We start from the raw sequence: 21,037 nt of genomic DNA on the forward strand, positions 1-21,037 counted from the left end.
GCACCCACTCCTCCCCCCCGCCACGCCCTCCCCTTGCCCCTCGGGCTCCCGTCCACTCCAGCAAACCCCAGGAGCGTCTGGAGAGTTCTGAGAAGGGGCGGCGCCCTCGCCTCTGATTGGTCCAAGAAGGGCAAGGGGCAGGAACCGAGGCGAAATCCCTGGAAGGTTCCGGACCGCCAGCCCCAATGCGCACCGGTGATTGGCCTAGGGGCGAGTAGGCGGGGCTCGGGGACGACTTATAAAGGCGCAACGCGCAGCCAGCCGAGCAACCGCCGCCCCAGCAGCAGCCTGCCGGAGTTGTGGTTGGAGCGGTTGGCTTTCGGCTTTCGCCCCTCAGCAAGCAGCGAGCTTCTCGTCGCGCATCGCGTCCGCCGACCCGACCCTAGCGTGAGCCTGAGCGCGGAGCCGAGAGGGCAGGCGGCGACATGGCCAAGACCACGGCGATCGGCATCGACCTGGGCACCACCTACTCGTGCGTGGGGGTGTTCCAGCACGGCAAGGTGGAGATCATCGCCAACGACCAGGGCAACCGCACCACCCCCAGCTACGTGGCGTTCACCGACACGGAGCGGCTGATCGGGGACGCGGCCAAGAACCAGGTGGCGCTGAACCCGCAGAACACGGTGTTCGACGCGAAGCGGCTGATCGGCCGCAAGTTCGGCGACCCGGTGGTGCAGTCGGACATGAAGCACTGGCCCTTCCACGTGATCAGCGAGGGCGACAAGCCCAAGGTTCAGGTGAACTACAAGGGGGAGACGAAGGCCTTCTACCCCGAGGAGATCTCGTCCATGGTGCTGACGAAGATGAAGGAGATCGCCGAGGCGTATCTGGGCTACCCGGTGAGCAACGCGGTGATCACCGTGCCCGCCTACTTCAACGACTCGCAGCGCCAGGCCACGAAGGACGCGGGCGTGATCGCGGGGCTGAACGTGCTGCGGATCATCAACGAGCCCACGGCGGCCGCCATCGCCTACGGGCTGGACCGCACGGGCAAGGGCGAGCGCAACGTGCTCATCTTCGACCTGGGCGGGGGCACCTTCGACGTGTCCATCCTGACGATCGACGACGGCATCTTCGAGGTGAAGGCCACGGCGGGCGACACGCACCTGGGTGGGGAGGACTTCGACAACAGACTGGTGAGCCACTTCGTGGAGGAGTTCAAGAGGAAGCACAAGAAGGACATCAGCCAGAACAAGCGGGCCGTGCGGCGGCTGCGCACCGCCTGCGAGAGGGCCAAGAGGACGCTGTCGTCCAGCACGCAGGCCAGCCTGGAGATCGACTCTCTGTTCGAGGGCATCGACTTCTACACGTCCATCACGCGGGCGCGCTTCGAGGAGCTGTGCTCGGACCTGTTCCGCGGTACGCTGGAGCCCGTGGAGAAGGCCCTGCGGGACGCCAAGCTGGACAAGGCGCAGATCCACGACCTGGTGCTGGTGGGCGGCTCCACGCGGATCCCCAAGGTGCAGAAGCTGCTGCAGGACTTCTTCAACGGGCGCGACCTCAACAAGAGCATCAACCCCGACGAGGCGGTGGCCTACGGGGCGGCGGTGCAGGCGGCCGTCCTGATGGGGGACAAGTCCGAGAACGTGCAGGACCTGCTGCTACTGGACGTGGCGCCCCTGTCACTGGGGCTGGAGACGGCGGGGGGCGTGATGACGGCGCTCATCAAGCGCAACTCCACCATCCCCACCAAGCAGACGCAGGTCTTCACCACCTACTCGGACAACCAGCCCGGGGTGCTGATCCAGGTGTACGAGGGCGAGCGGGCCATGACGAAGGACAACAACCTGCTGGGCCGCTTCGAGCTCAGCGGCATCCCCCCGGCGCCCCGCGGCGTGCCCCAGATCGAGGTGACCTTCGACATCGACGCCAACGGCATCCTCAACGTCACGGCCACCGACAAGAGCACGGGCAAAGCCAACAAGATCACCATCACCAACGACAAGGGCCGGCTGAGCAAGGAGGAGATCGAGCGCATGGTGCAGGAGGCCGAGCGCTACAAAGCCGAGGACGAGGGGCAGCGCGAGCGCGTGGCGGCCAAGAACGCGCTGGAGTCCTACGCCTTCAACATGAAGAGCGCCGTGCAGGACGAGGGCCTCAGGGGCAAGATCAGCGAGGCCGACAAGAAGAAGGTGCTGGACAAGTGCCAGGAGGTCATCTCCTGGCTGGACGCCAACACCCTGGCCGAGAGGGACGAGTTCGAGCACAAGAGGAAGGAGCTGGAGCAGGTGTGTAACCCGGTCATCAGCGGACTGTACCAGGGGGCGGGAGGCCCCGGGGCCGGAGGCTTCGGGGCGCAGGCGCCCAAGGCGGGGTCGGGCTCCGGCCCCACCATCGAGGAGGTGGATTAGGCCGGAGGGCCTCGCTCGCTCCTACCGTCCTTTCTGCGGGTCCCTTCCTCTGGGACCCGCGGGCTGCTGGGAGGGACTCCAGGGACCCTGCTGTTGCTTGATGTGCTGTGCAAGTCGAGGGCTCTGTGCTTGAGTGGGTTCTGAAGTTAAGTTACGGGCTGAGGGTGATGAGGCGGCATTTCTCACGCTTTTACGGTGTAAGTCACGTTATTTACCCAAGCGCAAGTTAGTGCTGTAAGGATGTTTTATTTTCTCCTCTGAAGCTGATCGGTACTGCCACCTTGTGTACAGTGTTTGCTTTGCAACAGGACAAAGGGAATATTTTTATGTTAAAAAAGCAAAATAAAAAAAAAATAAAAAAAGCAAAATAAAATGTTAAAGATGTGTTTGTCTCAGTCTTTGGGAGAGATAATGCATTTTTTGGTATAAGTGAATTGCATACATCTTAGAAGACTGTAAAAGGCAGTACCTCAGGGAAAGGTAAATATATTAGGGAGTGGTGGTTCTAAGTCATTTTGTTAGGACTGAAATGTGGGTTGTAAGTAACATCTTAAAAAACCCAGTTACCCATTTTGATGGAAATGAGGCTTTCAGGGCCACGTCCAGGTGGTGCTGCAGCAGGGTATGGAGAAGAAAGGTGGTCGGATGGTCGGGAAGAGCTAAGTGGGTAGGAAGTTGCAGGTTGGCTGAAAGGGCATGGGATCTTGCTGCTCACTCCAGAGCCCAGAGTTTCATCGGCTCTGTGGGGTTTTGCGTGGGCCCTCTCTGTGGGGCGGTCGAAACAGCAGCAGTGAGGTGCAGATTCACACTCCGGCTGTGCAAATCCCATCGGGTAACCAGGCACGAAGTATTCAGCCTCTCTCAGCTTTGGTTACTTTAAAATAAGGCAGGGTGGGGGATTTAGCTCAGTGGTTTCACCGGTTAAGGACCTAAATTGGATCCTCGGTACCAAAAAATAAAATAAGGCATTTGTCTAACTAGCCTCCCTTCAAAAGTTGAAAGGGTTGGGGTGGTTCTGTCGCCTGCATCGCAAGCACAAGGTCCTGAGTTCGATCCCCGGTACAAAAAAAAAAGTTTAAAGGGTTTGGAATATAACTCAGTAGTAAAGCATTTGTCTGCTGTGTTTTTAAAGGCCCTGGATTCAATCCCCAGGAGGAGAAAAAAAAAAAATTCTTTTTTTTTTTTTTTGGTACCGGGGATTGAACTCAGGTCCTTGCACTTGTGCAGCAAGCGGCGAAACCACTGAGCTAAATCCCAGGCCCCAAAAATTCTTTTTTTATTCGTGTCTCCGTAGTTATTTAAAAGCAAGTCTGGAGAAATTAAGAAAGTTCGGTGTGGCAGGAAAGAAGGGATGGGCCCCAGGTTCTTTTTCCCACCCCTAGTTTGGGTATCACCGCCTTCTATGTTAGGCATTGTAGAACTTTTTTCCCAGTTTAGCATGTGGAGCTTCATCAGTTACGTTGAATGCAGGTCAAAATCAGAGAGCAAGGCTGACTCTGGGGGCCAAAATGTTTTACCACTGTCTGGACTTCCTGGCATTTGCTTCTCCCTGTGTTTTGTTGTTTTGTCTTGTTTTTATACTGGGGATGGAACCCGGGGCCCTCACAAAAAAAATAATGTTCGGCCTATTTTTTATTTTTATTTTGATATAGGGTCACCAAGTTGCCCAAGCAGGGCTCTAACTCACAGTCCTCCTGCCTCAGCTTCCCAAAGTGCTGGGGTTACTGCCCAGGACCAGTTTCCTTTGTGTTTCTAAATGATGGTTTTACCTCAGATTTACCCATCACCCTTCAACAATAGTGATGTAATAGCAAATTTAATTGAGAAAAGCAGCAGAGGACGAGAGCTGGGAAGATAAAGGCAATGGGCTTCCCTCCCACCCAGTCCTAGGGGTTCTTTCTGCTGTAGCAGTTAAGTGTCCTTCACACCTCTAGTTCAACAGCTTTCCACCTTCCTTTCTCCCCAAAACAGCCTGGGAATACCTACTCCTCAGTCAGAGTTCAGAATTATACCTTTTATTCAATCCTTACCCTCTGGGAAAAGATAATGTTAGGAATGGATGGAATACAGGATGCCCTCCTAGAAAGCTTGTAATGGAAAAGGATATATATATATATATATTTTTTGTGCTGGGAATTGAACTTGGGACCTTGTGTTTATGAAGCAGGTGGCCAAACCACTGAGCTAAATCCCAGGCCCTGGAAAAGGAACATAAAATAAGAGTTTCTGTGGTTTCTGGGCTGATTCTCAAAGGCCTGTTTCACTTAAGAGATGATAGTGCCTGGCTGGCAAGCTAGAGGCACTGAGTTCAATTCATGGTACCAAAAAAAAAAAAAAAAAAAAAAAAAAGGGGGCCGGGGATTTAGCTCAGTGGTTCCACTGCCTGCCCTGCAAGCACAAGGATGCGAGTTCAATCCCTGGTATCCGCCCCCCCAAGAAAAGATGAACTATAATGCTCTTCTAGCCTCTCACCACAGCATTTTGGAAATGTATTTTCACTGCTCCAGTAGTGCAATTAGGAGTTCCTCTCTTTGATAGGAAGTAGAAGGAACAAATCCTTTAAATTAAAGCTATTAGTGGCATGGTTCTCCACCACAGTGGTATAATAAAATCACCTGGGAGCTGGATACATAAGTAGAGTGCTTGCCTTGAATGCATGAGGTCTGGTTTCAATCCTCAGCACAACAAAAAAATAGCAATGATTTGGAGGAAGCTAAAGTAGATACAGACACCAGGCCTTTCTCAGGCCAGTTCAGAATAACAGAAGGGCCCAAGGGCAGTGTGTATACATCCTGGGCTGCCCAAGGTCTCTAATGTGCAGGCAAAGCTGAGAAAACCACTGGAAGCCAGAGGCTGCAGAAGGGACTAGGCAGAGTGGGGTCTGGAATGATACCAGAGTTGGTGGATTAAGGACCCAGAGCAAACACCTAAGGAAAGATCCTGAGAGGAGACAGGGAGAGTACGGCTCAGCTGTGGCTTGTCCACACTGACTCCAGGTCTTCTGATTCCGCTGGGACAGCGCTCACTTTGGCAACACATATACCAATCCCCCTGGGACATAAAGTGGTATTCAGAGGGTCTGCAACATGTCCATCACCTTTTGCTAACTCCCAGCACTCACACTGCTATAAGAAGGACATGAAGCCTCCACCTCCAGTTTCAATTTAGGAATTTAGGAAGACCCTGCCTCAATTAAAAAGGGGGCTGGGGACTTAGCACAGTGGTTCCGGCGCCTGCCTCACAAGTACGAGGTCCCGAGTTCAATCCCCAGTACCAAAAAATAAATAAAACTTTTTTTTAAGTGGGGGGGAGGGGTGGGGAGGTAACTCAGTACAAAGGCCCTGGGTTCAATCCCCAGTACGAAAAAAGGGGGAAAAAAGACTATGAAGTTGGCATGGTGGTGCACACCTATAGTCCCAGCTACTTGGGTGACTAAGGCAGGAGGGTGACAGGTTCTAGTTCAGCCTGGGCAATTTAGAAAGACCTGTGACCTTGGCAAAAAAACAAACAAAAACAAAAACAGGGCTGGGGAGGTACCTCAGCGCTTCCTGGACTCCATCCCCAGTGTGGGAGGGCAGGAGGATAACAATAAAACCAAGACCAAACAGAATGGAGAATGGGAAGTAATTTAATGGTATAGTGTTTCAGTTTTGGAAGATGGAAAAGTTCTGGAGAGCCATTGCGCAATAACGGAAATATACTTAATATTGAACTGCACAGAAGGCTTAAAAATTACATAGCAAATTAGCTGAGCATGGGAGCGCGCACACAGACACGCACACCCGCCCCAATTTAACACACGACACACACACACACACACACACACACACACACACACACACACACACACACACCACAACACAAGACACGGCGCCTAGTTGGCGCGGGTCCAGCCAGCCGGGGACTTTCTTGCGCCTGGCCACCCGGGTCGCCTGTAATTGTTATTGCTGTTGGTTTATCAAAAATCACAAAACATCTCTGACTATTTGACGGAAGAACATATTTTCAATACCTCTCTTTTACTTCGTTTTATTCCTCTTTGGTTGAACGATGGAGAAAATGTAGGGCGTAGAATCAGGCATATGAGAAGACAACCACGCCCGTCAGGCCCCCAACCCGGGGCCTCCATAAATAGCTCTGGCGGGCCTCTGCCACTCCCTTTCTTCTGTGCAGAGGGTTTCATGTGGCCCCTGTGCTTACCTTCCCGGCCTCCTGGGCCTTACAGCAGAACGCGCTGCGGAGCCGGGGGAAGACACCGAGTCCGCTCTTGTGCATCAGCCCTCTTGCAGGTACCTGGTGCCCCTGCTGGGAGGGAGGTTGTAGTCCGGGGCTGAGCAGGATGAACCACCATTACAGACTAGAGTTTCTGATGTCTCCGTGACGCTACTGCTTGGAACTGACCCAGCTCAGGCGGGGGGAGGTCGGCTGGAGTCTCTCTGGCCTCTGCCAACGCACAGGTTGTTTTTCTAGGTTCCTGGTCCTTGAAGGCGGGCTCGTAGCGCGAGATGGTAAGTGGGCTGTGGCAGTGTTTGCGACGTAGTTGGCACTGGCTCGCGGTCGCCGCGGGGGAGCACGGGGTGATGATGATTCCAGGTGACTCTGAGTGTCTCGCTGACGCCATCACCGCAGCGCGCTGACCGCCCCTCGGGCCACAAAACCTAATACTTGGGCTAGGGGAGGTTGGAGGCCTGGAACACATACCAATATTTCCGTTTCTGTGTCTCAGTTCCGCAGTCTGGAGTCTTAAGACGCCTGTCGGTGGGTTATCCTTAAATAAAGGTTAGTATCCGACCTTAGAACCTCTGCTGCTCCGCCTGTTTTGTTTCCAAGTTGTCTTTCACAGGGAACTGTATGTGTGTTTTGAGAAACACGTACACTTGATGACTTCCCACTTTTGTACATCCTAATTTTGGGGGGGCGGTTGAGACGTGGTCTGTCCTTCAGGCTATCCTTGAACTCACTGTGTAGCCCAGGCCAGCCTTGGAATCAAGGTGATTCTCCTGCCTCAGCCTCCCAAATGGTGGGATTACAGGGGAGGAGCACCACACCTTCTTGATCCTGCATATTTTTATTGAAGCCTGGTTATCCCACCTTGTCCACCATTGTAAAATGAGTTCTGAGTAGGGCTAGTCTGAGTTTACTTTTCTGCTCTTTCGCTCACAAACTTAACATCTGTGGACTTTAATTTGAAGATCTTCATGGGCTGGGGTGGTCATCTTTGAATGTGCTGAATCTCTTCCCAGAATGTGTTCCCTCGATCCAGAACTCCCTAAGTTGGGAATGATGATTTCACAGACTAGAGTCTCTGACGCTAGTCCTGATGTCAAAAATAAGTTCTGACTCATTTAGGGAACTGGATGCTTGGCTCTCTGGGTAGCCTTCACAGTGCTTATTCTCCTATTTCGTCTTTCTAGCATGAGAGCTCTGGAAAGCCAGCCAGGGGCAGAGCCCTTACCAGAAATTCTGCATTAACCTAGGCTGAAACCCTAAGGCTTGGAATCCACCCCTCCTCGAGTGACTGTTGGGGTGCCCTGGACACGAGCAGAGCAAGCCCTTTTTCTCTGAACACGGTGAGTGCCGCTTTGGTTCCCAGGCCCAAGAGTGGGAATGATGACCTGGTTGGACTAGAGGCTCTGAGTGTCTCTGAGGATCTTTGAAACCACCTGATCCACTCTTAGCCTTCCCCTCTGCCCTGTGCAAATCTCCCCGCCCACCCAGCTTCATGTTTTACTACTGCCTGTGTAGTTCTAATGTGTTCATTTTGTGAAATTTCAGGGTTTTGCTGACAAGATGTCTCCTATCTGATGTTGGGCAGATCCTAGGAGCTTACATCATTCCTGTATTAACCTACATGAACTGCTGTCAATTTTCTGGGCAGAAAGTTGGTTTTAAGTTTCCAAACACTTTGTATTAGGTAGAGTTCACATATGTTTATTTTGTTTTCTGCAAGTTCCTGGTTTAATCAAAAGAATTCCAATAAAGTATTTTAAAACAAATAATTAGTGGATTATCTGATCTCCAGGAAAAAAGATACAGAATTAGGAAAGTGAAAGGTTCAACTGTTACACTTGAACTCTAGGTGTACTTTACAGCTATGCACAAAACACTAAAATCAGATTGAGCTACATACTTAATGCTAACGTTCAAGATTTCTAGATCTCGTCTACTGCTGTAGCGTTACACTGTACTGCAGGTTATTAACAAAGTATTTGAAGCTTTCAGTTGTGGTGGAGCAATATTAACTGGCACCTAACTTGCCTTGGGAGTGGAAGCATTCTGTGTTTCCATCACTGTCTAAAACGTAGCTGCTGGTGTGCACGGATGTGTGTTCTTAGGGGGGCATTTAGGTTTCATCATGTCACCTGCACATTGATCCCTGTTCTTTGCTCCCACTTGGAAGTTGTTACAAGTTTTCAGACCTAGAATTCTAGAGTTTGAAGTTTTTTGAAGCAGTTTTGTGAAGATTGGCTTACCCAGCTGACATTGGTTCTTCCTGTGCCCACTGTTACTATTGAGGGTGGTATTTGTCATCATAGTTCTGCTGTATTTCTGGGGCATCAAACATAGCATCTCATGCATGCCAGGCAAGGACTTGACCTGGATTCAATACCCAGCACCAAAGAAATTTTAAGATTTCATCTGGGCTTGGTGGGACGGACATACCCATTTGGACCCTGTCTCAAAAACAAAACGAGACAGATCAATGCAAAGGCCTTGAAATCAATCCCCAGTGCCAGAAAAAGTTGACAAGTGATCCTTTCTTAGCTAAAGAACAATGGCATGAAAGCTCTGATTTTTTAATACCCCCAGTACTGGGGATCAAACCCAGAGCCTTGACACTGAACTCCAGACCCTAGCCCTGTTGCCCAGAGTGGCCTGGAACTTAAGATCCTCCTGCCTCAGCTTCCCAGAGTGCTGGGATCACATGCATGTGCTACCATGTTGAACACTCAGTCTTTTTGATAGACAGTGGGACCCTTTTACACCAGGGGAATATGCTCCAAGAGCCCTGGTGGATGCCCGAAGTCAAGAATAGTAACAAACCCTATGTATGGAGTATGTTTTCTTTCCTGTAGGTCTATGGTGCAGTTCAGTTTACAAGTTAGACACGGTGAGATTGATGAGTCATTATGCTATAATACACTGGTCTCAGACTGTGTGCACTGTACTGAGCCTTCCCCCGGACAGAGTGAGGTGCTACCACACAACGTTTGCTGAACAGATGGCTTCGAGGGAGCCAGGTGGCGGCAGCCAGGGATCTGAGTACTCAGAGCAAAGGGTTGCGAAAGACCTAGAGATATTACTGTGTTGCCCAAAACAAAGCTTAAAGTGTGATCATTTCTCGAGTTTTCTGTTTCAATATTTCAATATTTAGTGATTTGGGGACCAACATTGGCCATAGGTAACAAACTAAGGAAAAGGAACTACTGTATGTGTTTCTACTGAACATTTCCAGTATGGTTCCCACCCTCTTTGGCAAAAAAAATTTCATCCCTTTTCTTTGAGACGGCCTTGCTATGTAGTTCAGGCTGGCCTTGAATTCTCAGTAGTCATGCTGGCCTTGAGGCAATCCTGCCTCAGGCGCCTGAGTGCTGGGATCACAGGCAGCACCACACCGGGCAACCATAACTTTAACAGATGTCTTACTTCGACGAAGCTCTGAGCCACTGGGTGGCATGGGACAGTCCTGTTGCGGGTACAAACTACCCAGTGGATGGAAGACAAGTGTGTACCATGGCGTGTTACAGCTTTTCTTTTTCCTTTCTATTGCTCTGGCTGGGCTCAAACTTCCAGTGCCCCCGCCTCAGCCACCTCGTGTGCTGAGATTACAGGCTTTTGCCATCAGTCCCTGGTTCTGCTTGTTTTTTTCCTTTGAAATTGCCCTGTTTTGTAATCTAGAGGCTGAGGTCACTTGCTTTTGTCGAAGTTCCTGAACTTCAATCCTTGTGTCCCAGAACTTTAGGATTAGTCCTGCTTTATAGGAACTTGATCTCTAAAACATGGTGATTTGAAATAGACATTTTTAGCCAGGTGTGGTGTGCACATCTATAATCCCAGCACAGGGGAGGCTGAGGCAGGAGGATTGCTGCAAGTTCAAGGCCACCCTGGGCTACATAGTGAGTTGAAGGCCAACTTGAATTATGTAGTGAGACCCTGTCTCAAAAAATAAATAAATGGGCCGGGGATTTAGCTCAGTGATTTCGCCGCCTGCTTTGAAAGCACAAGGACCCGAGTTCGATCCCCAGTACCAAATAAAGCTGGGGACGTAGCTCAGCGCAAACCCCCTGGGTTCCATAGCCAGTAGCAAAACAAGCAGACAACACTCTTTGGGACCTGTGATCTCCAAAGTTCTGGGCAAGTGCAAAAGCTGCAGCACCCCATGGGACTCCTCTCAGGAGGTGCTGGCTCCCTCGAGGACTGATTCTGCAGACAAGTCAGGGTCACCATGGGGAAGCCAGTCCCTTGGGAAGGAGCCAGCCCATGCAGTAACGGTGGCTTCGAGGCTGAGAAACTCAAGGAACCAAGGCCCTGGCTAGAAGCAGAAGATGTTCTGAGAGAAAGGAAACTGAAGAAAGAGCCAGTGGATTTGAAAGGAAGTAAAAACAAGAGGCTGGGGTGTAGCTCAGGGGCAGGGTGCATGGTCCCCATGCCGGAGGCCTAGGTTCTACCCCAGCAGCAAAAAACAAGCCAGGTGTGGTGGTGCACATTGGTAATCCCAGCACCAGGGAGGCCGAAACGGGGATCGCTGAAAGTTCAAGACCAGTCTGAACCACATAGTGAGACCCTGTCTCAAAAACAAGCAAACACAAAATGCACAACAGTTAAATCACAGACCAGCTGAATGGAGGACTAGTGAACGAAGAAGAAATCATCCGTGACCTTGAACAGAGAGACCAGAGCTAGACAAGGAGGAAGTTTGAAGTAGGAAAGGCGGCCTGAGACACCCCTTGGCACAGCGTGGAGCTGTCTGGCCTTCAGCAGCCTGGCCTAGAACTTTCTTCTCTGTAATGGCGTCCTCCCGATTCACCCTCTTCCCCAGTGCTGGGCATGGAAGCTGGGCCCTTGAGCATGCCAGGAAAGCTCTCTACTCAGAGCACCCTCAGCCTGCCTTCTGACTGTTTCCCAAAGAATAAGGAAACGAATAATCCCAAGTCCCAAGTTCCTGCTGAGTCTTGAAGTTTATTGTACCTAGCAGGTGAGCCTCAGGTGGGAACAACGGTCAGCCTGGGACGGCCATAAACCATTCAGTGCAAAAGGCAGTGCAGAGGCATGGGTCACCGAGCCCCAGGCACATGCTGGCATCAGGTGACAACCTGGGGCCAGGGCACTGTCTCCAAGTGTCCTTGTAACCAGGTAGCCCCAGCTGGGCTTGCGCTCAGGAGTTCATGGCCAGCCTGAACTGCAGAGTGTGACCCTGTCTCAAAAAAACAAAACAAAAAATTAAAACTGCTTGTGGGCCAGGGATTTAGCTCAGTGATCCCCAGCACCAAAAAACCAAACAATCAAAAAAATAAACCTGCTTGTTCATACCGAGAAGGCAGGATAAACAATTCATTCTTTTATTTAGAATATTGTGTATAATGAGTTGGTATAGAAATCTCCTTTTAAAAGAAAAAAAAATCTCCTGTAATGACGGGAAGTGAATTGTTCCCCTTTTTATATTCATGCATCAAGGAATTTTCCTGTGGGCCCTTTGACCTTGTCAGATGGCCTCCCCACCGGAGGAGACCTGGGCTTGTGGTCTTCTTTAGAAATGATGGAGGAGCTGGGGCTGGGGCTGGCATGGCATCTGTGATAGCCTCAGGAAAGACACCGCTCCTGGGGAGTTCCTCTCTCTGATAGATATATATATATATTTTTTGGTACCGGGGATCAAACTCAGGACCTTGCGCTTTTGAGCCAGGCGGCAGTGGAACCACTGAGCTAAACCCCTGGTCCTCTCTCTGATATTTTTTAACACGAAAAAACACATTTTACTGCTCTTAAATTATAAGAAAATAAAATTTCTAAGTGAATCAAACCATACACATAATCTCTTTAAAGGTTGTTTTCCTCCATCCTGTCAGGTTGTGACATAGCTAAAATGAACCAATGTGAATCTGATTGTTTTAAATCAGACTGTAAATAAAACAGACAAAAAAATAAACAGACTGCCTAGGCCACAGTGTGAAACCACTTTCGAGGTTCACGTGGGTCCTGGCTCTGGGAGAAGGGGCCTCTGAGTTTCAGGAGCCCACTTTTGCCGCGGCCTTCACCACAGAGACAGAGCCTTCCTTTCCTGACAGTTACACAGCCAGAAAACTGGAACGGTTGTTTTCCCAAATACTGTAAAATGCTGACTGACCAGCAACTTTACTTTGTTTTACATATTTTTATTTTCATTTTTAAAATTTTTGGTACCAGGGATAGAACTCGGGTCCTTGTGCTTGTGCAGCAGGCGGTGAAACCACTGAGCTAAATCCCCGGCCCTGTTTTACATATTTTTGAACCATTTTGTCAGTTTTATTGTATACATTCATCCATTCACCACAGCCCTCAAAAAGAAGTTTCTTCACAGAACAGGCGGTGACATCTCTTCTAAGGGATGTGTTTTAATATATATATAATATATATTATATATATATATATATATATATTTTTTTTTTTTTGCACACACTCTCAATTCTTTACTTGCAGGCAAATTCACCCCTGATTATCTGAACCTCTTCTATTCTCTGCCTCTTAGAAGAACAGAAGGTTCAAAATTCTTTTTGTGTAACAAACTAGTGTAAATTTGGAATTCAGTCTGGGTCTGATTTTTTTTTTCTTTTAAGACAGGGTCTCACTGTGTAGTTCAGGCTGGCCCTGAACTCACTATGTGGCCCAGGCTGGCCTCGAACTCATGGGGATCCTCCTGCCTCAGCCTCCTGGGTGCTGGGATTGCAGATGTGTGCCGCCACGCCTGGCTTCCTGGGCAGTTCTCTGTACCAGGTTCCACTGGGAGCTTTCCATACTCACCTCCAATTCTAAGAATTCCAAAGTCAGAATCAAGCACTCCATGATCCACCTACCTCAGAAGTCAAACTATGCCTAAATAAAACTTGTAGAAGGCCATTGGTTTGGACCAAGCTCCTGCACTGGGACCAATAACCCAACCAAAATAGTCAAGCTCAAGCTCCAAGTCACTAAGTCACTGAGTTCTTCCAATTTCCAAGAAGTCAGTAGAAAGAAGTAACAGCCAATTGAAACAGCCCAGTTTCAGCAGGGCATCTGGAAGTCCCTCGCCTTAATCCTCACAAGGAAAGGGGCTTAGGATCGCTGATTCACATTCTGTTCTATTTCTGCTTTCTTCAGCCATTTTCTGTCTGTAACATGAACTTTTCTGCTAAGGTCATCAGAACACTCAGTGTTGCCTAAGTACAGTAAATAAAGCTGGGTGTGGTGGTGCATGCCTGTGATCCCAGCACTCTGAAGGCTGAGGCAGGAGGATCACCCTGAGTTCGAGGCCCCCTGGGGCTACATAGTGAGTTCAAGTTCATCTTGATCTACCTAGTAAGACCCTGTCTCAAACTCCCCCCCAAATTTATATATATATATATATATATATATATATATATATATATATATATATATATAATAGTGTTCAGTTGACTGGGCCAGGGATTTAGCTCAGTGGCACTGTGCCTGCCTTGCAAGCTCAAGGTCCTGAGTTCAATCCTCAGTACCACAAAAAAAAAAATTAGTATGACTAAATGCTTTTTTTTTGGTATCAGGGATCAAACTCAGGGCCTTGCACTTGCAAGGTAGGTGCAGTGTCACTGAGCTAAACCCCAGACCCTGAGGATTGGCTTTTATTTTTTTCCTTTTCTTTTTCCAGTACTGGGGATTGAACCCAGGGAGTGCTGAGTTACATGCCCACCCCCTTTTATTTTGAGAGAGTGTTTCACTAAATTGCCCTGATTGGCTTGGGACCGAGATCCTCCTGCCTCAGGATCCTGAGTAGCTGGGAGTACAGGAATGTCTCTATACTTCGTTTAAAAATGTGGTTTTGGGGCTGAGGATTTTTAGCTCAGTGGTTTTGCCGCCTGCTGCACAAGCACAAGGATCCAAGTTTGATCCCTGGTACCAAAAAAAAAAAAAAGTAAAAATGTGGTTTTAAGAAAAATTTAAAAATATATGTATGTCCTTAAAAACATTACCCAGAGGGTGTGGGGTGTAGCTCCATGGTGGAGCAATAGCAGAGCACTCATGAGGCCCCAGGTCAATCTTCAGCACAGCCAAAAAAACAGAAGCAAAGCCAATCAATCAGCCCTGATTATCCACTGTAAACCTGTAGGAATGCAGTGGGGCCCTGAGAATGTGTGAAACAGGGTCTTGTTATTCATTCAGGCTTTGAACTCACTGTCTCGCTATATAGCCCAGGCTGGCCTCAAACTTGCAGCAATCTTCCTGCCTCAGCTTCTTGAGTGCTGGGATTATAGCCGTGCTCCACCACACCAGCCTATCCCACTGCTGCTTGTGGACCTGCAGATGGGCCTCTGTCACCCTGGGTAATGTGGTTCACTGAACAAGGCCAAGTGTTACATTGCTGCACCCTGAGAGCTGGTGATCTATGGGGGCAATAAAGCCTGTTTTGGGTCTTGCCTTACAAATCGTGCTTCAGGTTTACCAAACTGCCTCGATGAGGGGTGATGAAGCTTTTTGTTGCAGAATTCCAGCTAGTAAATGAGGAAGAAAGGATGGAAGTTTTTACAAAAATCGCATTTTGCAATTCTGCATGAAGTAACTGAATCAGGCAAGGCTCAGGCGGGTGAAGTGTCAGTTGGAGGCTGATGCAGAAACTTCCAGGTTGGGCTGGCCCTCAGAACCCGCTGCTCGGGTTCCTCCAGCCAGCATGGTGCTGAGACCCTGTCGCAAACCAGAGTGACACCCTGTCTCAAAAATACAATCTTCTGGGCCAGGGATTTAGCTCAGTGGTTTCGCCTCCTGCTGCGCAAGCACGAGGACCCAAGTTCCATCCCTGGTACCCCCCCCAAAATAAAAAAACAGTAAGAAAAAATACAATCTTCTTGGCGCACCGCTGGGAGCCAGGCTTCATGGAGACTCCATGGACCGGGCCCTCGCTCAGCCCCTTGGCTGTACCTGTGTCGTACGCAGCAGTTCCACGACCTCAGCCATGGCTGCTGGTGGCTGCTCCTGGCCTACTGGGCAGCTGAGCACTGGACCTAGGCAACGGGGCGGGCCCCAGCCTGCCTCTGAGCTTGTCAGCGGGGAACAGCTCAGAAGATAACAATCCACTTTATAAACTGAGATGGTGTAAATTACCAAAGGAAAAATTGGTGACTCTGCTAGATGTTGTGGTTGCAAATAATCTAGATATTGATGGTTTTGGTGCCTGTGAGGGAACTTTGGCTTGCTCTACCTGCCACCTCATCTTTAAAGATCACATATATGAGAAGTTAGATGCAATCACGGATGAGGAGAACGACATGCTTGATCTGGCTTATGGATTAACAGGCAGGTCTCGGTTGGGCTGCCAAATCTATTTGACCAAATCGATGGACAATATGACTGTTCCAGTACCCGAGGCAGAGGCTGATGCCAGACAATCTGTTGACATGGGCAAGAGTTCCTAAGTTACAATAAAAAGAAGTATGTTCACACACACAGACACACACAAATACAATCTTGCTCCTCCAAAATGGGATCTAATCCAGCCAAACTTTCAGATTTAATAACTGGAAATAGAAGAGGAGGAGGAGGAAGTCAGGTAACACAGGGAAACTGACAAATTCAGACAGCCGAATTTTCCACAGGATAAATGACTGTTTCTGTCTGGTGGCATTAAAAATAGAGAGGAGAAGCTGGCCAGTTAGCTCAGTTGGTTAGAGCGTGGTGCTAAAACAATAAAGAGGAGAGCACTCCAGGAGGCTGAGGCAGACCACACTGTTTTTTGGTTGTTTGTGAGACAGGGTCTCATATGTAGTTCAGGGTGGCCTTGAACTGACCGTGTAGCCCAGGCTGGCCTCAAACTTGCAGTGATTCTTCTGCCTCAGCCTCCTAAATTCTGTATTACAGGTGTGGGCCACCATGACCAGCTCTTTTAACTTTTTTTTTGGTACTGGGGATCGAACTTGGGTCCTTGTGCTTGCGCAGCAGGCTGCAGAACCACTGAGCTAAATCTCCAGCTCCTTTTAGTATTTTTAACATCCCATCTAGGCCACAGGGTGTGGTGGTGCACACCTGTATCCCAGCACTCAAGGCTGAGAGGCAGGAGGATCATCCTGAGTTTGAGGCCAGCCTGGTGTAGTGAGACCCTGTCTCAAAAAGACAAAACAAAATCCCATCTAGGTGTCACATTTCTGTTCCACAAGGAGAAAAGCCATGGCTCTTCTGCTCATTTGCAGGCTGCCACATTCTTTTGCAAGCATCTGATTTAGGGAGAAGGTGCTACTTTGTCATATAGTTGCGGAACTCAGACTTTTCCAAGCAGTAAGCATGCCTGCTCCCTCCCCAAGTCTCATTCCCAGCCTCATGAGCGTATACAATGAAAAGACAGGAAGATGTGCACGGACAGAACCACAGAGACTGCAAGCGTTCATTCTCCTTCAATAAAAACTTTCACGTTATAAACATTTTGATCCATAAATAATTGAGGGTACTGCACCTAGTTCCTCACCCTGAAACCAAAAATCTTGCCCTGCACCGACTTCCACCAACCCGATCCAAAGCTGGTGTCTTCCCCCTACACCTAAGAGGAGCCTGGGGTTCCTCAGTCCCTGAGTTCACAGTTATTCAGTTCCACTCAGCCCTGCCGCAGAGGGTCCAGAGAGGGCTGGCCCATCCTGGGAGGGGTGCAGAGTGGAAGCACTCAGCTGCGGGCAGCGCTTCCGTCTGGGAGAGGAAACTGTCCTTTTCATCCTAACGGAATAATTTCTCTGGCAAAGAGAAGTTGATATTGCAAAACCCTAGCGTCCAAAGGAAGTTGGCATTGTCCCTTAGGCATCTGCAGCTGACCCTCTGGAGAGCCTGGGGCCTAAGGGCTAGGATCCACACATCCCCTGGCTCAGAGCGTCCCATAAACACTGATTTTGGCCATGCAGATGCTCTCCGTGTAGCGGGTCAGGCCTTTCTCGTAGAGCACGTAGAGCTGGGGGTCCTTGTTCTCTCCACCCATGCTGCTCTCCAGGGCGGTCAGGGACGAGTAGCCGCTGGGCCCTGGCCACAGCTGGACCTTCTCTTTCTGCCACGAGGTCCCATTGCTGAAGCTCCAGCGCAGGGTCAGGTTCACTCCTGGAGAGAGGGACAGGGTCAGGGCGGGCCGTGTCCAGAGTACGGGCTGCCCCACGAGACCCTAGGCACTCACGGAACTCGGGGTGGGCTGGATTGGAGAAGAAGATAATTCCAGAGCTGGTGGCTATGGCTCCCGCGGCCACCACAGGGTCCACGAGCTCATGGTCAAAGGTCACGTCCCGGGGCCTCAGGGTGTCGCAGGCGTCATAGCTTCGGATGATGATCCGGCAGTGGCAGTGGTAGTTGTTTTGGTTCCGGGCATTGATAATGACCGAGCCATCGGGAAGCTCGTAGGGCTGAGGGGAGAGAACAGGGGCTCAGGGGGATCAAGGAGGGTGCAGGGTAAATGCCTGGTGGCTGAAGGGAGCAAGGCAGGGGGCAGAGCTGGCAGTCAGAGCCGGGTGGGTAGGCTCTGGGGGACAGGGCAGGTGGAAGGGGTGGGGAACACGCCAGGGGCTCCTGACCTGGCACTCGTCAGGGTTGAAGTCATTTTCCAGCTTGGGCTGGCCGTAGGGGATGCCGCTGATGCCCCTCCCATAGCGCCAGGTTTCACCGTGGTCGTCACTGAGGAGACAGAAGACACCATCCCGCTCCAGCGTCCCGTGGCCACACACGATGAGCCGGCCCTTCCGTGGCTCCCACTTTTTCTGTGGGAGGGGAGCTGAGTGTCACAGAGGGGGACACTGCGAGGGCCCAGGGGCAGGGAGGCCCCCAACCCCAAGTGTGAGGGGACCCATCTGACCCCTTACAGTTCTTTTTCTTTTGCTGGTTGAACCCAGGGTCTTTGCACTGAGCCCCAGCCTCAAACCCTTTTTCATTTTTTATTTTGAGGTAAGACCCTAAATTGCTCAGGCTGGGCTTGAACTTGTCATTCTCCTGCCTCAGCCTCCCAGACCACTCAGATTATAGACCAGATCAGGTCTGTTTTCACTGATGGTCTCAGAAGAATCCCATAAACATAGACCACCTGACTTAAGGAGCTTTTTTTGTTTTGTTTCGTTTTGGTACTGGAGATTCAACTCTGGACCTAGTGCTTACAAGGCAAGCGCCGGAACCACTGAGCTAAATAAATCCCCGGCCCTAAGGAGCTTTTTTCCAGAAGTTCTTTGCAACACTGAAGATGCCCTGCTAGACTGATGAGTCCCGGCACCATAAAGCCCACCTGAGCTCACTCATCCAGGTGGATGCTGCGCTACAGGCTCGAGTCCGCCCAAAGGAAGGGCCCTTTCCTGCTCTGCATGAAGGTACCTGCAGCAGCCTTGTGGGACTTCCGGGGCCCGCAGCAAAGTTCCCTCTTCCCCAGGTAGGGTGTTCTTCCAGGATATCCCTTCCTTCCAAGGAATCCCACCCCAAACAGGAAATTTGACTTCCCAGGGTCTTCCCTCTGGACAGAGACTTATTTCCGGGCCCTGCCCAGACTCCCAATGGCCCAGACAGAGACCTGAATGCCAGAGCCTGGTCCAGGGGCAAACATCTCGGTGCCAATGTCCACGGAGAGGTTCCGGGGTGGGCTCCAGGAAACGCCGTCATTCTTGCTCCACACCAGCATGGTGGAAGCCACCTGGCAGCGGAACTTGTGGGCACAGAGTGTGTAGAAGAGAAACACGACTCCCGTCTCCACATCGCTCACCACTGCCCCCAGGTTCAGCCCATCAGAGACCTCGCCGTCATCCACAATGAACGCTGTGGAGGACCACGTGCTGCCTGGGAAACAGGGAAGCGTGCAGAATGAGCCCTCTGGACTGCGCTTCCTTCTGCTCCTTGGTAACTCCCTGCCTCTCCTTAGGGACCCCAGGCCTCATGGCATTCCAGGGCCCTGGAAGCCCTGCCCTCCTTCCCTCCCCATCTTACTGCTACGGATCCCTCGCTCCCTCCAACCATGTGAGTTTTCCAAATCCCGTCCCTTTGTCAGGGCTTTGCATGGCCTTGCTGTCAGCCTGGGTCACCCCTTCTCTCGGTTCACGGTCACCTCCTCCCAGCCTCTGCTCAGATGTCACCTATTTAGAGCTGCGACCAAACACTAGCACTCCCCATACCTCTTGCCCTGTTTTATTTTTCTTCATTGTTCAATCACCTTCTCCTACATAAAAACAAACCTTAACAGGCCGGGGATTCAGCTCAGTGGTTCCACCACCTGCCTTGCAGAAGCAAGGTCCTGAGTTTGATCCCCCGTACCCAAAAAGAAAGAAAGAAAGAAAGAAAGAAAGAAAGCCTTAAATTATGCTTACTGTCTATCTCCTACCCATAGAACACAAGTTCTGCGCAAGGAAGGGTTTAGCTGTTCTGTTCAGGGCCATACAGATGTCCCGTGTAGTGACCGATCTGGTTCATGAGAGGACTCCGGCCCAGGAATGTGAGCGGCAGTGCGGATTACAGGGGCTTCGTCTGCAGCTCCGTACTGTGATTTCGCGCTGTATGCACAGCACTGGGGTCGTATGTTCTGTTACATATCACAGCACTGCATGCACGAGTGATGCAAATAACAGCAAAATCATCAAATTGAAGTTTCCTCTGACCATTTCTTTGTTCTGAATATTGTAACGTGCATTCTACACTCAATTCATTTTGCGACCAACGCTTTGCACGACCTTAGGCCCCTGGGCTGATGAGGGTCCCTGCATCAGACCCAGACTGGCTCTTCCATCCCAGGCACCTGCATACCCTGGTCGGTGGACCTCCGCAGGGCGATGAACTTGGCGCCCTCGTCGGACGCAGACATCTTCCTGGCCTCGGCGAAGGCGAGCAGGGTGCCCCGAGGGGTGGCTGCGATCAGCGGGATGCGGAAGGTGTCCACGGCGCCGATCTGCCTGCCGCTCAGCCACAGCAGCTGCTCCATGGTAACCAGCGGCTGCACCTGCGCGGCAGGAGCGAGGGCTCGACGGGCTGGAGGACCGGGGCGGCGGCTCCGATCCAGGCCCGCGGTCCCGGATCCCGAAAGGGGCGGCTCGAAGGCAGCGGGGAGGCCCGGGGGCGGGGAGTGGCCGCGCGGGCTCACCTGGCTGAAGTCATCCGCAGCCCTCGCCCCCAGCCCCACCAGGGACAGGAGCAGCGAGAAGACCGCGGCCAGCGCGCGGGCCCTGGCGCCTTCCCAGGAGCCCGGCATGTCGGGTCCGCAAGGCCCGCCCACAGCGCACAGACGGCCGCTCCTACCCTTTTCCCGCGGCAGACGAAACCGGGTCTGGGGACGGTCAGCTGACCCGGCCCTTTAAACCGCCCCAGGTCGACTCCCGGCCCGCCCCACACCGGACGCCCCCTCCCCCCGCGCCTTGCTTCCGCGACTCTGATTCGTCTTCCCCCGTGTGACGTAGCCCGCCCGCCCCCAGGTCTCAGAGCACGCCCTTCTGATTGGCCCTCTGTGAAACTCCGGAGCGCGTGACCCTAATGGCAGAATCTATTGGCTGTGGGCGTGAAGA

At 51.2% G+C, this 21,037-nt stretch overlaps 2 protein-coding genes, 3 non-coding genes and 1 pseudogene across 6 annotated transcripts; 5 read left to right on the top strand and 1 right to left on the bottom strand.

The window, feature by feature from the left end:
- Window positions 1-251: 251 nt before the first annotated feature.
- On the top strand, window positions 252-8,350 carry LOC101699547 (heat shock 70 kDa protein 1B). Of its 2 annotated transcripts, none has more exons than XM_087210346.1 (5): window positions 252-6,640; window positions 6,822-6,859; window positions 7,078-7,130; window positions 7,766-7,921; window positions 8,127-8,350. In XM_087210346.1, exon 1 carries the CDS (start codon window positions 426-428, stop codon window positions 2,349-2,351), a length of 1,926 nt encoding a protein of 641 aa, XP_087066472.1. In that variant the 5' UTR covers window positions 252-425; the 3' UTR covers window positions 2,352-6,640; window positions 6,822-6,859; window positions 7,078-7,130; window positions 7,766-7,921; window positions 8,127-8,350. The 2 variants fall into 2 exon arrangements, with proteins under 2 accessions (XP_087066472.1, XP_087066473.1); XM_087210347.1 differs by having other exon boundaries at window positions 7,829-7,921.
- LOC147828315 (adrenodoxin pseudogene) lies at window positions 6,402-16,769 on the top strand (annotated as a pseudogene).
- LOC147828316 (small nucleolar RNA SNORD48) lies at window positions 6,928-6,990 on the top strand. The gene has a single exon (XR_015451024.1). It is a non-coding gene; the product is annotated as a small nucleolar RNA SNORD48 (small nucleolar RNA).
- On the top strand, window positions 7,628-7,694 carry LOC147828317 (small nucleolar RNA SNORD52). The gene has a single exon (XR_015451023.1). It is a non-coding gene; the product is annotated as a small nucleolar RNA SNORD52 (small nucleolar RNA).
- On the top strand, window positions 7,948-8,028 carry LOC147828318 (small nucleolar RNA ZL8). The gene has a single exon (XR_015451027.1). It is a non-coding gene; the product is annotated as a small nucleolar RNA ZL8 (small nucleolar RNA).
- A 154-nt stretch (window positions 16,770-16,923) lies between the features above and the next one.
- Neu1 (neuraminidase 1) lies at window positions 16,924-20,863 on the bottom strand. The gene is made up of 6 exons (XM_004846953.4): window positions 20,620-20,863; window positions 20,286-20,478; window positions 19,066-19,328; window positions 18,089-18,271; window positions 17,698-17,920; window positions 16,924-17,624 (listed from the first exon to the last, which is right to left on the bottom strand). The coding sequence occupies exons 1-6, from the start codon at window positions 20,725-20,727 to the stop codon at window positions 17,398-17,400; spliced, it is 1,197 nt and encodes a 398-aa protein (XP_004847010.1). The 5' UTR covers window positions 20,728-20,863; the 3' UTR covers window positions 16,924-17,397.
- Between the last annotated feature and the right edge of the window lie 174 nt (window positions 20,864-21,037).

The sequence above is a fragment of the Heterocephalus glaber genome, unplaced genomic scaffold, assembly GCF_053883595.1.
Source record: "Heterocephalus glaber isolate CG9 unplaced genomic scaffold, H.glaber_assembly_v1.0 deba00001141, whole genome shotgun sequence".
Lineage (NCBI taxonomy): Eukaryota > Metazoa > Chordata > Mammalia > Rodentia > Bathyergidae > Heterocephalus > Heterocephalus glaber.